Source organism: Bacillus rossius, chromosome 7 (assembly GCF_032445375.1).
Source record: "Bacillus rossius redtenbacheri isolate Brsri chromosome 7, Brsri_v3, whole genome shotgun sequence".
In the NCBI taxonomy this organism is placed as follows: Eukaryota; Metazoa; Arthropoda; class Insecta; order Phasmatodea; family Bacillidae; genus Bacillus; species Bacillus rossius.
The window spans coordinates 38,849,905-38,863,857 of record NC_086335.1 but is presented as its reverse complement, the minus strand read 5'-3'; the positions used below and the strand labels follow the sequence as shown (position 1 = coordinate 38,863,857).

The following is a 13,953-nucleotide window of genomic DNA, read 5'->3' as shown; positions in this document are numbered from 1 at the left end:
TTCGAATTTAAATAGGAAAAAAAAAACAGTGAACCAAACGTGAGCCAGAACTAACGCATAAATACATACATTGTCATAGCAAACATCACAAAATAGTGCAGGCTATCAAATGAAGTTAACTCAGCACTAGACAAGAGTGTGCATGTTGCATGCATTCAGTGAGCTATCAATATCGATATTCGACTAAGTATGCACGCTCTGTATGGTAATCAACATAACCAAACATTAATGATGTTAATTAGCGCTGGCTACATTTTTATAAGCAGTACACAGAAGCAACAAAGTCGAATCTAGATAATAACGTTTCAAAATGTCTTTAAAAGAAAATTTACACATCAAACAACTTCGTATTTCTGTTAATTAAAAAAGTAAGCAGTAATATCCTAAAAATATTAGATTTCAACTTAAAAATACTTTGTTTTATATGGCGAAACTAACTACACAAAGTGCTCGGAATCTAACAGCAGGACCATAAACATCATGTAATGTTTATGCAAGAATTTTTTTCTTCAAATTTTGATGCCCTAAAATAACAATGTGACAATAATGCGCATGTGATGATTTTTCGATAAAACACTGTAGTTTCTGACCTAAAATTAGAGCAATGAATATTTTTTTTTATTTCGCAAATTTTTCTTTGAAACTACATATTTTAACTAGTTAATAAATATATTACTTTATTGCTGAATTGATGTAGTAAAATTAAAAACCTATTTTAAAGTCAGGTGACAATATTTTCAGTTCAAAAAACTATCTCTGGTAAGTATATGTTCATGTAGTTATGTTAAACAAGTAAAAGCTATGGGACCCTGAAAAATGGTGAAGCATGAAATTCACAAAGTACAACATAATTCAGCTGTGTGTAAAGTTTTTTGTGAAATTTCAATATTTTCAGTACAAAAAACTAACTCTGGTTAGTATATGTTCATATAGTTATGTTAAACAAGTAAAAGCTATGGGACCCTGAAAAATGGTGAAGCATGAAATTCACAAAGTACAACATAATTCAGCTGTGAAATTTCAATGTTTTTGAGGAGAAACAAAGTTTTGGTGCAAAATACAACTATGTGCTGACTAACTGAACCGAGAACCGGGAAAAACGTAAATCAGATTTATCACTAGATCAAATTTTTTAAATACCAGCATTAAACAATCAGTAATTCATGGAAACAGTAAAACTGTGAATTTTTTTTTGTGAGGTTTTGTTTTATTTTGTGGGTAAACTATGTTTGGAAAAAAATTTACACGGATGCACCCTGGTAAAGAACATATTAAAGGAAACACCCAATCTCAAAAACTAACGATTGAAGATTCCAATCCCAGAAATACAATTCAGAAATGGATGAAACTTGACACATTCCTAGTTTTAAGTCATGACAAAGTATTCTGTGTTCTTGAAAGGGATTCTGACTGGGTAATGGATTGTTTAAGTGTAGCACTCAAAGATGGTGAACTTTTCTTTAAAACTAGTGATCTACCTGACAATCTGCTGAAGATGGTTGTTCGGCTGCCGATGTAGGTCTTGGCAGACAAGCCAGCACTACTAGCACCACCAAACAGCGAAGGCGGGTTAGTTGCTTCAAATTCACACATACTGTAAAAAGAAAACAAAAATTCTATGATCAGGTAAAAATAACCAAGGCTTACCAATCCACCCTCAACACACTACAAAACTTTTGCTCTTGCACATTATATATTAAAAAACTGAAACACATCTGTGTTAAAAAAATTTTTAGTTCATAATATTTCACTCATTGAAAAAACATCCACACAGCAAAACTAAATCAATATTCTGTCTCTCAATTTTGCGCTCTCTTTGCTTGTAAATTCTTGAACAAACAGTAGACTCCTGATTATCCGGGGTGATGACTCGGTACCTACTGATATATGTATTTCTAAATACATTCAACGTACAGTAAAACCTTTTTGTTGCGACCCCATTTATTGCGACCACCTCTCTATTACAACCCAATTTCGAGGAACCGTGAAAAATTGCCGAAAATCCGAAGAAAATCGGACAGAAAATAAGTTTTTTGTGGTGAGTAGTGTGTTACTGCGTTTCTCTTGCCAAGTGCTGTACTGTCGTAGGCAGCGCATATCTAAAAATAGATACCACTTCCTGTCGACCGCTGTCAGCGCTTAACAACCCCCATTCCACGTCCCTTTGCCGGCAAGGTGCAGATAAAGGTTTTTGTGGCAACGTGTTTACGACCGCTGTCAGCGCTTAACAACCCCCATTCCACGTCCCTTTGCCGACAGGGTGCAGATAAAGGTTTTTGTTGCCACGTGTTTACGTTTAGCTTTTTGCGAGTGTCTAGTATGGTACGCAGTTAATAGCCCAGGAAACAAAGGTTTCAACCTGTGAAAAATTTGTCCAAAGCTGAATTTTTGCACAGTGGTAGAGTCGACTATGCTTAATAACATACCGAAAGTTTACCGCTGTAGACCTTGTGCGTATCACTGAAAATTGGCAGTTAAGTCCTAGATGACAGCGACTTGCAGCAGTTAATTAAAATGCTTCCAATTTTCGCACTTTTTACCGTAGACTCTCGATAGCTATATGAAAATAATCATAAAGCACTACTACTCACATTTATAATGAATAAAGTTCTAAAAGTTAATATTAAAGGTAAGAAACAAAATGTTAAATTAATGAAATAAGTTTTTTTACATCAGTCAAGGCAATAAAAAGACAATTAACTTCAAAATAAAGGGTCTTACGCAAATATATTTTAAACAAAAGTTGTTGTATAGTTCTTAAGCTTTACAGGGACATATCTCTCAAAAGTCTAGCTTAATTTATAGGATCACTAGAGACTCCCGAGCTTATCAATGTCGTCTGCGCACTGCGACAGAGCCACAGCCGCAAGTGCTGTGGCCACTCTCACTCCCACGAAATCGAAGATTTTTAATATTTGTAAAATTTGCTCCTAACTGAAATTTAAAACAGTGTTAACATTCAAGTTTTCTAGCAACATTTGAAATGTTTACCTCCGCAAACCTTGCGCGGAACACCGAAAACGAGAAGTTAAGTCCTAAATAATACTTTATTGACCACTCAACAATATGGCACTATAACGTAATTACTATAGTATACTTTCAGAATAGCAAACCAAAACTTACTCAAAACATTATTCTCAATGATTAAATTTAAAAATCTTTTTTTTATACAACAATATTAGAAGAGTGGTGTTCTGAAAACAAGGGCACAAATGAAAAACGTATTACAAAAACACGTAGAGACCGATGTGAAAACATTTAATAAAAGTAGTTGCAAAGTTCTTAAACTTTAAATTAGTTTATTTTTTGAGAGTTTAATACAATGTGTCTGACCGCTAAAGCGATCCGAGCCGCGTAGTGTATACTACTGCGATGTTGTCGAAGTAGGCTCGGGTCGGGACGAATTTCGCTGTAAAGAAACAAAGGTTTTTAATACATGGAAAATTATCCCAAAGAAGAAACTTTGTACAGTTGTAGAGTGAACGTTTCTTAGTAACATATCAAAAGTTTACCGATGCAAACCTTGTGCGTCACACCAAAAACGAGCAGTAAGCCCAAAATGTCAATTTTTTGCAACGATCCACAATAATGGATATTGCAAATGCAGTTTATGGAGTAGACTGACAGTATGGAACCCAAAATAATCTAGAAACATTGCCCTATCTGAGGATAGTGATAAAAAGTACAAAGTTTAAACATCTTTCTATAAAATAGACAATTTAAATCATTAAAGTTAACGAATTCACTTTCATTCAATTTTTAGGAAATATAAATACATTTTACATAAACTTAAAGAGCCCAAAATGGAAATCGCTTTCAATAAACGTTGTTTCATATTTATTCTTCTTTAAATTGGTATATTTTTTAAGTGTCTCATACAATTAGTCTGACCGCTGAAGCGATCCGAGCCGCGTAGTGTATACTACTGCGATGTTGTCGAAGTAGGCTCGGGTCGGGACGAATTTCGCTGTAAAGAAACAAAGGTTTTTAATACATGGAAAATTATCCCAAAGAAGAAACTTTGTACAGTTGTAGAGTGAACGTTTCTTAGTAACATATCAAAAGTTTACCGATGCAAACCTTGTGCGTCACGCCAAAAACGAGCAGTTAAGCCCAAAATGTCAATTTTTTGCAACGATCCACAATAATGGATATTGCAAATGCAGTTTATGGAGTAGACTGACAGTATGGAACCCAAAATAATCTAGAAACATTGCCCTATCTGAGGATAGTGATAAAAAGTACAAAGTTTAAACATCTTTCTATAAAATAGACAATTTAAATCATTAAAGTTAACGAATTCACTTTCATTCAATTTTTAGGAAATATAAATACATTTTACATAAACTTAAAGAGCCCAAAATGGAAATCGCTTTCAATAAACGTTGTTTCATATTTATTCTTCTTTAAATTGGTATATTTTTTAAGTGTCTCATACAATTAGTCTGACCGCTGAAGCGATCCGAGCCGCGTAGTGTATACTACTGCGATGTTGTCGAAGTAGGCTCGGGTCGGGACGAATTTCGCCGTAAAGAAACAAAGGTTTTTAATACATGGAAAATTATCCCAAAGAAGAAACTTTGTACAGTTGTAGAGTGAATGTTTCTTAGTAACATATCAAAAGTTTACCGATGCAAACCTTGTGCGTCACGCCAAAAACGAGCAGTTAAGCCCAAAATGTCAATTTTTTGCAACGATCCACAATAATGGATATTGCAAATGCAGTTTATGGAGTAGACTGACAGTATGGAACCCAAAATAATCTAGAAACATTGCCCTATCTGATGATAGTAATAAAAAGTACACAGTTTTAACATCTTTATATAAAATAGACAGTTTAAATCATTAAAGTTGAGAAATTCATTTTCATTCAATTTTACGGAAAATTAATACATCTTACAAAAATATAAAGAGCCCTACGTGAAAATCGCTTTCAATAAACGTTGTTGCATATTTATTCTTCTTTAAATGGGTATATTTGTTAAGGGTCTCATACAATTTGTTTGACCCCTGAAGCTATCCGAGCCGTGTAGTGTGTACTACTGTGAGGTTGCCGAAGTCGGCTTGGGGTCGGGACGAATTTCGCTGTTAAGAAACGGAAAATTATCCCAAAGCAGAAACTTTGTACAGTTGTATAATAAAAGTTTTTTAGTAACATGTCAAAAGTTTACCGATGATCCCTTGTGATCACACCAATAACGAGCAGTTAAGTCCTAAATGATAATTTCCCAAACGATCCACAAAATTGTGTTTCGTAAATATTTTAATAACTCTATAAATACTTTTTTAAGTAGGCTCCCAGTATACAGCAAACTTGGTTTGTCCTCAAACGCCATATTACTACGGTAATAGGAATATGAAATCACTACAGACAAGATTTTGTTCGTTTACTATAGTGAAACCAGAGATAACCGAGAAATGACCGAACGTCCCGGAAAGTTGTGATATTTGACTATATTGCGCGAGTAGCACACCCGTACGTGACTACAGAGAATGGATAGTTTCCTTAACCGTTAGGATTTCTGGTACGAACACCCTCTCACAGGTAGGGTCATAAAATACGGTCAAACTCTTGCAAAAACATCCACCACCGCTCTTTGCCACTAGCAATCCAACGACGTCAGCTAGGCGCAGCACTCAAATATATTAACTTATTAAAAAAAAACTGAATATGTAATGCTACCTATACGTTTTACAACACAACTCGTGTTTTATTTATTTTTTGAAAAAAAAAAAAAAACCTATTATTATAGGAATTATGTTGTAAAAGTGAAAAAAAAACTCAGAGTACATTTACGATGTATCGTTTTATTCAATTTTTATGTAGTAAACTGATTTTAAAGAAGTAAATATATAATTTTTCATTTTGTCGAATACAGGCTACATTAAAATTTTTTCATTGTTCTGATCTAAAATAAAACGATGTATCAGAAATAAAAAAAAAATTGTTGCTAAAAAAATAATTTTTAATAATAAAATTTTTGAAACTTAATAAATCCATGCAGATATAAAACCAGAGGTCCTCTAGAGTTTTTCATTTACAAGTTCCAAGCAGAAATCGTTTATTGTTAATTTTATTGTATCAAAAAACATTCATATAAGAAAAAAATGCATATCTCATTACATGCAACATACACCCTCTCATATGAATTACCTATGTTTTAAGTAATCCCTAAATAAGACCCAGTTGTATGAGTGTCGCAGTACGCAGTGTGTCGCAATGCCGCGCTGGAACGGCGCGGCGGTGGCCGTGAGAGATCAGTACGGCCGCAGTACACTGCAACGCTCGGGACGCTTTAATGAGCCAACTAATTACGTTAGACTCTTTATAAATATACTGTCTTAAAGCTAAAGGTATAACCAAAAACATTTATTTGGACATTTTTCGCATTGGACTCTTCAAATTGGTGTAAATGGTATTTTTATCTGAGTGGCAAAGATAAAAAATAATATGTCATGAATTAATCGCTTAATATCACATCTTTAATATTAACAATTTATGCTTTTTACAACATTAATGGCTGTATTAGAGTCTCAAGATTATTTTGGTAGTTTTATGGACAGTCTAAATTAAAAACTGTACAAATGGGTAGCATTTTAATGGACTGATGTAAGTCGCTGTCATCTAGGACTTAAATGGAAATTTTCGGTGATACGCACAAGGTCTACAGCGGTAAACTTTCGGTATGTTATTAAGCATAGTCAAATCTACAACTGTGCAAAAATTCAGCTTTGGACAAATTTTTCACAGGTTTGTGCCTTTTTAAGTCTTGGTTTCCTGGACTATAAGGCAAAGAAAGCTACATGCTGGATTTCTCTTGATTTTGATTACTATCGGTTGACAATACACAGCGACCGACTGGATGCACGCCCGCCTCGACTTGTTTTAACTGCCGCAGCGATGTTTATTTTGACAGCTCAAGTAATTATCTTTTCCCGTGGGTTGATAGAAAAAGGTCGCTTCAACCAGCATAAAAAAAAAAGTTACGCCACTTATTGCCGACGCAGGAAACACACTGGCTGCCGTCTGTCTCCCTCACATTTATCTTAATTCTAACATTCCACGTCTCGCCTCTCGCGCGAGCAATAAAGAAGCGACCAAGCATTGGGCCGTTTTATGCTTTGTTTGGTGACAGCAGCTTGATTTTATTCGGTATATTCCTTTTCATAGGACCCTTGCTATTAAAATACATTTATAAATAAATATTAAATAACATTTTGAGATTAAACCACCTATAATTAAATTTAATAATTCACATACTGCATTGTTTACATAATAATGGTTGGGCATAACATTCCTATGTAGGCGCTACCAACATTTCTGAGTTTAAAAAATAATATTATTGTTATAAGAGATATATTTCAGTTCTAATAAGAATTTGAAAAGTATAAACTTAATATTTTCTATTATTAGAAAGATTATTTAACCTGTTAAAGTAATTCCCGACACTGTTGTTTACTAAATGCATGTCTGCCATGATTTGCCACTAGCGCATCCTAGTGGCGCAAGGTAAACTAGCCCTGAAAGCTCCTGGCTTTTCTCTCCAGAGCTGCTGTTGACATACAGGATGGCGGAATATAAACATTTGCTGAACACTTGGGCGTCGTCGGAAATAATTATGCAATGAAGGAAACCAATACCCTCTTTTATCGCATAATCGTCGCACGAGCGTAATCGTCATACCCATATTTTAGGGTGTCAAAATTTGGATAAAAACAAACCTCTCGCGTAAACGTCGCATGATGTTTTTTGTCCCGCTATTAGATTCCGAGCGCTTTGTGTGGGTATTTTTTCAGTATAAATCAATGTATTTAAAAATATAAATCAACATTTATTCGGACATTACCTCTTACTTATTTAATAAACGGATATACGAAGTTGTATGATGTATAAATTTTCTTTTAAAGACTTTTTAAACGTTATAACTTTCATCTGTTCATCTATGTAGCCAGCGCTCGTTGCAGTCATTAATGTTTGGTCATGTTGCTTTTCCGTATAGAACGCGCACACGTAGCAGAATATCGATATCTAGCCGAGTGCATGCAACGCACGCTGTTTGGTTATATTGCTTTCCGTATAGAGCGCGCTCACGTAGCCGAATACTGATATCTCGCCGAGTGCATACAACGCGTGCTCTCTGTCGAGTGCCGAGGTAACTACATCTGATGGCCCGCACTCTTTCGTGTTGCGTACTGCGATAGTTACGCGTTCGTTCAGGCTCGCATTCAGATCACAGATATTATTTTTCCATTTAAAGTTGAAGATAGGTTTTTGTTACATGACTTCTTATTAATTTAAATATTTGGCGTGCTCTTTTATACTTCACTTTTTAAATATATGTACTTTCCATGAATGGGTTTTGTTTTTATTAACTTTATCTAAAAAAAAATTGTTTTCCCGCATAATCGTCGCACTCCTATTTTTCAAACTTGATTTTAGAATAAAATGTGCGACGATTATGCGAGAAAACACGTTAACTATTGGGGAAAAGCAAAATATTGTTTGTTGATTCGTCAGATTATTAATTTGTTGCATTACTAATTTATTGCATTTTATTCAATACTACAAAAGTACCGTTGCAATTGTGCATGAACAAAAATAAAAAGGCAAAAATTATTTTTGTTTTCATGATTTATGAAAGCAAAATATGGCACGGTTAATCCGCAAACCGAAAAACCAGGCCCCCGGATAATCGAGAGTCTACTGTACTTACTTCCTACTAAAACATACAATTTAAATATATTAGGGATGGGATTTTCGAATCTTGGATTCGTCGAATATACCGAATCCTATGGATTCGAGGATTCGTAGGATCCGAGGTGGGATTCGAGGTGGGATTCGATGTGGGTTTTTAAGAGTTTTAGTTAGTAATTGATAATTGTAGTGCTGGGCGAAGTTTGAAAATTTCGAACCGAACCGAACCGAACCCTTACGTTCTGTTCGGTTCGAAACCTCTTAAAATATATTCGAAAAACCGAACGTTCGTTTAAAAAAAAATTACGTTTTTCAAATTTTCTAACCCCCATTTGAGACCATTCACAAAACAGCTCAACAAAATTCTATTACTTGTAATATTCCGACTTTTATCGCATAATCGTCGCCTCAACAGTTTCAAGCGCAGACAAAATAAAATAAAAAATTATTAATCGTCGCATAACTCGCATAGCATTTTTTCATATAGGCGCGCTTTGTTTTTTGATTACTTTAGAGAATTTTGTATGCATTTGTCGTACTACGTAATATAAACTATCGTACAAATGCCAAAGGTATTGTATATTATACCTTTAACTATAGTGCGTGTACGAGAAGTGTTGTAAAATCACCAAAAATTGCGTACCCCATACGTTATCTAAAGCGCATGTACGAGAACTCTCGTATTTCGGCAAAACTAACGTGATCAAGTTAACACAAGACAAATGCGGTAGGAAATGATTACGTAAATTACGTATTTTAAATTACTGGGATGTATTTGTTTTCTTTGGCCTTTTTGGTTATAACAGTCAGGTAATGAAAATATTAATTTAATCTTGTGTATTAAAAGTACTGGTCCAGTAAATTTTACAGTACGGTACTAAGTTGACTAGCGTAGTCGCTGCAGCCATCATTATTTCTCGTGTTTTCTTTTTTCCGACCTAAATTTCTATAACCACACTTTTTACGTTACGTTTACAATATTATTGTTCTTGAGGTGATTTGCGATGAGCAGGCTAACGTCGTTTAAGTTTTCCAAATGGAGAAAAGATAATGACGACCCGGATGACCCAGAACCACCCCAAAAAAAACGTCTAAAGTTTCTTCTAACGAGCAGCATTCTTCCAAGAAAACAGCAACCGCAGTCAGCGGGTTTTGTAATGTAGATAGGTAACTTAATTCATATTCGCCTTTTTTTTGATGTCCTATTAAAAAGTTTTACTTATTAAAAATGTTAGGTTATGTCTACCACAAAAATATGTAGATAGGTAACTTAATTCACATTCGTCTTTTTTTTTATGTACTATTAAAAAGTTTTACTTATTAAAAATGTTAGGTTATGTCTACCACAAAAATATGTAGATAGGTAACTTAATTCACATTCGTCTTTTTTTAATGTCCTATTAAAAAGTTTTACTTATTAAAAATGTTAGGTTATGTCTACCACAAAAATATGTTATGTGGCCTTATGCTGAATGTTCGTCATCTTTATAATTTTTTTTTAAATGAAGGTTAGTGTACACTTAAAAAGGAATACAGTCTTTTTGAAATTTAGATATAACTTCTTCACGAATTAAAAGTTGGTATATATATACAAGCTAAGCTATATAATGTTTTAATTTTACATATGGCTGGAGAATCTTTCTTTCTCACCACTCAGTTAAAGACCAAAATGCTGGAACTTCTTCATGAATTAAAAGTTGGTATATATATAAGCTAAGCTATATAATGTTTTAATTTTACATATGGCTGGAGAACCTTTCTTTCTCACCACTCAGTTAAAGACCAAAATGCTGGTCATCGGTTCATTTTAATTCAAAACAATTATTTCTGTATGAGGTTCGGCTCGGTTCGAAACCAGAGAACTGAGGTTCGTCCAGCTCTAGAAAATTGTATACCTAACTATATTATAAAGGTAACGGAAATGGCACAAACATAAGATAAACTACGCTGCATTTTGTCAATTAGCATAACTACTCTCATTTCCAATCTTCAATAATATAACATTGCAGAAAAAAACGTAACTTTTTTTAAATGGTGTCTGTTATACAAACGTATTTTATTGAAAACATAGGAAGGATTAATTTAACAGAGAATTAGACAGATGCAAACTTACGTGTGTGGTTTTTGAGGTTATTTGTCTCTATTTTATATCAGGTGTATACACTATGCACTTATTTTATAATTTTATAAATACACATGTGATTTTTTTTAATACATAGGCCTATGTAATTTTTTAAAATAAATGTGTGATTTTTTTTAATAACATGTGGTGAAGTTTAGTGTGGGACTGGGATTCGAGATTCGATGACAAACACTGAGGATTCGAACAAGGATTCGGATTCGACCAAAATGTGGATTCGTCCCATCCCTAAAATATATGTAATGTTTAATGCATTTGATGCCAATTTTGGAAACCTACTGCTGCTATCGGACGACAAACACATTGCATATTTTTAATGTGTATCTGTAAGAAATGTTACAAAGATTACCAAAAGTTTGTGGTTGTGATAAACTACTGTTTATAAAAACTTAAAATGATCAAAAAAGCTGAAGAAATGGGAAATTGTGCAATAAGTCACATACCTGACTGGAGGAAAAGTATATATATATATATATATATATATATATATATATATATATATATATATATATATATATATGTGTGTGTGTTTTTAAATGATGATTTGTTATTGAAATAAAAATTTTATTTGAAAGGTATCACAGTTCATCTAAAAAAAAAAAAAAAAAAAAAATAAATATTTACTGCCTGATATCTTCAGAAATGAGTACACACATTAAGTACGTCACTGGAAATATTTATGCATTGTTTTAAAAAAAATAAAGAATACTGAAACCATAACCAGCATATGTCAGTAAAGAATTAACAATGCAAATTGTTTTACAGAAAACCATAGAATTTACTTAATTTTGATAATTATGTTCAGAATATAAACATTTGTTAGAAACTTGAAAATTTGTGGCTACCATTAGTGTTTTGGAAATTTTGGTGCAAGGCCTATTCTAAAACAAAAAAATATTTTTGGTTATGATTAGAGACCGGAAAAATTTGCGGGTCCATTGACCTTCAGGATGGACTCCAATATCCTCTGCACACACTCGGGCAAACGCCGACTGTTCATCGGCCGCTGACTTGCGAGTCGTCTCGACCGGGTGTCCCGCGATTCGACACTTCTACGAGCGAGGGTCTCTAATTGGCCCCTCAGTCCTCCAGATTAACAGCGAACCAGTGGCAGAAGCAGCACTTGTGTAAAAATTATTTGAATTTCAGCGTAACACCGGAACGAATCCGCGAATTTTGCAGGTCTCTAGGTTGCGATGCGAGATGGCACTCACACGGGGTTGGCCAGCTGCCGGTCCAGGCTGCGGATCTTGTTGGCGCGGGCGGCGTTGACGGCGGCCAGGCCGTGGTCGTCGAAGCCCAGCAGCTCGACGGCGGCCAGGGACGACGTGTCGGAGAAGAGGGGCCGGCGGTGCTGGTGCAGCGAGCGCAGGGTCGCGTAGCCCAGCAGGTCCTGCTGGCTGAGGCGCGAGCTGGGGGCGTCAGGGGTGCCCGCCAGGCCTTCCGAGGGCGAGCAGCCTGCCGACAGCAACCACTCCACACGTTAACCGTGAACAAACTAATGAACGTTGGCTACGGACATGATCTCATGGTCTTATCGACATGACGTCTAATGAATCGATGAACGCCGGCTGCACTCACGAAAAAGTGTCCCGTTACGCGCATTTTCCCATCACGCTGTGTCCCGTTACGCTCATTGTGCGCTCGCGCCGCATCTATCTCTCTTCCACTCGATTGGAACCACCATCGATTTGACTTTTTTTTTCGAGGCACATTAAACTTGAATCGCTCCCATTCGTTTCCTACTTTTTCCCTGTCATCGTCCTAATCCTTAACAGAATAACACAGATTGGAAGAAGTTAAATAGCAAACATGTATAAAAGTATGCATTCATCAATGTTTTGGTATGACGTCACGTTAAACTATAGTCCGTAAACCAACTTTACAGACAACCAATTTTTTTTTAGGTCAATTTTGTTTTTTTTATAACAGGAGATTCTGGTTTTTTTGTTTTTATTTCCATACATCGTCTTCGTTTATTAAAAAAAATTTACTATTTAACACATATGAAACTAAAATATTTCTTTAATAACTTATTTCACCAAAATAGTCTCACTTAATCCAAGACATGATACACACATACACATACAATAAAATCATTTGTAATAAATAAGCAAGTCTAGAACAGAACTATGTACACAAAAAAAATCGACAAATTTTTGTGTGTTTGAAAAATGTGTTTAAAGACATTAGTGTAAAATTGTCAACTAATAAGAGATAAAAGATAAAACACAGTAATGTTACTTTTTTCCCAATCTTTTGAGTTCATACATTTTGGTACAAATTTCATGCTAAATAAATTACATTCAATAAATTTACTATTCAAAAGGGGTTTTCTTTTTGAGTAAAGTTTGTCTAATTGCTTACTGATTTCATGTTTATAGTTACATTTTGGGCTAAAAGGTGTATTAACTTTAATTTTAGTGTTATAAGTTTTATTGACATGGTTTACGGTGTTATATTGGTTTTAACCATTTTATATACAAATAATCTGGTTTCTAATAATGACTGAATGATCAAGCCAATGAACTCAGGGTGTGTACAAAACCTACAAATACCTGGTGCAGCAATTTAGAAATTTTTTAGGACCTTCAAATAAAATATGGTAACAACTTTTTTTATATCACAGGGTTATATATTATATATATACAAATAAATATGCAAAAATAAAAATCAACTAATGACATACGAAACATATCTACTTTTTACAGGAACATGCCATTTATAAGTTAGAAATCTAAAATCTTCTCAGTGATAATTTGCCAATGACTTAAGTTGTGTCTCCAACTATTTATATTTAATATGCAACTATAGACTGAACACAGGCATCCAAACACAAAATGCAATTTAGCAAACAGTGCTGGAAATTAAAGTTTCGTGACTTTTAGGATCATTACTGTTTATTTTGGGTCTTTTATGTGACGTTTGTGACCAATCCTTCATTTCTGTACTTTTTGGTGATTTTCATGACTTGTAGACATGTCTTATCAACAATGAGGTCTTAAATGATGATTGAGAGGAGAAACTATGGGTTGTAACAGCAACAGAATGAATGGCAACATCCATCACATTTCCCCCACTTGTGAAAAATCTGGGTTCAAACCCTCACTGGCAGTCA

General features: G+C 34.5%; 1 protein-coding gene across 1 annotated transcript in view; it reads right to left on the bottom strand.

Annotated features, from left to right (window-relative positions):
• LOC134533860 (rapamycin-insensitive companion of mTOR) overlaps window positions 1-13,953 on the bottom strand; it is a 107,880-nt gene that overhangs the window by 22,327 nt on the left and 71,600 nt on the right. The window contains exons 22-23 of the mRNA XM_063371562.1: window positions 12,050-12,293; window positions 1,479-1,594 (exon numbers count right to left, since the gene is read on the bottom strand). Of these exons, the coding sequence (XP_063227632.1) occupies window positions 1,479-1,594; window positions 12,050-12,293 (360 nt within the window). The remainder of the gene's footprint in view (window positions 1-1,478; window positions 1,595-12,049; window positions 12,294-13,953) is intronic.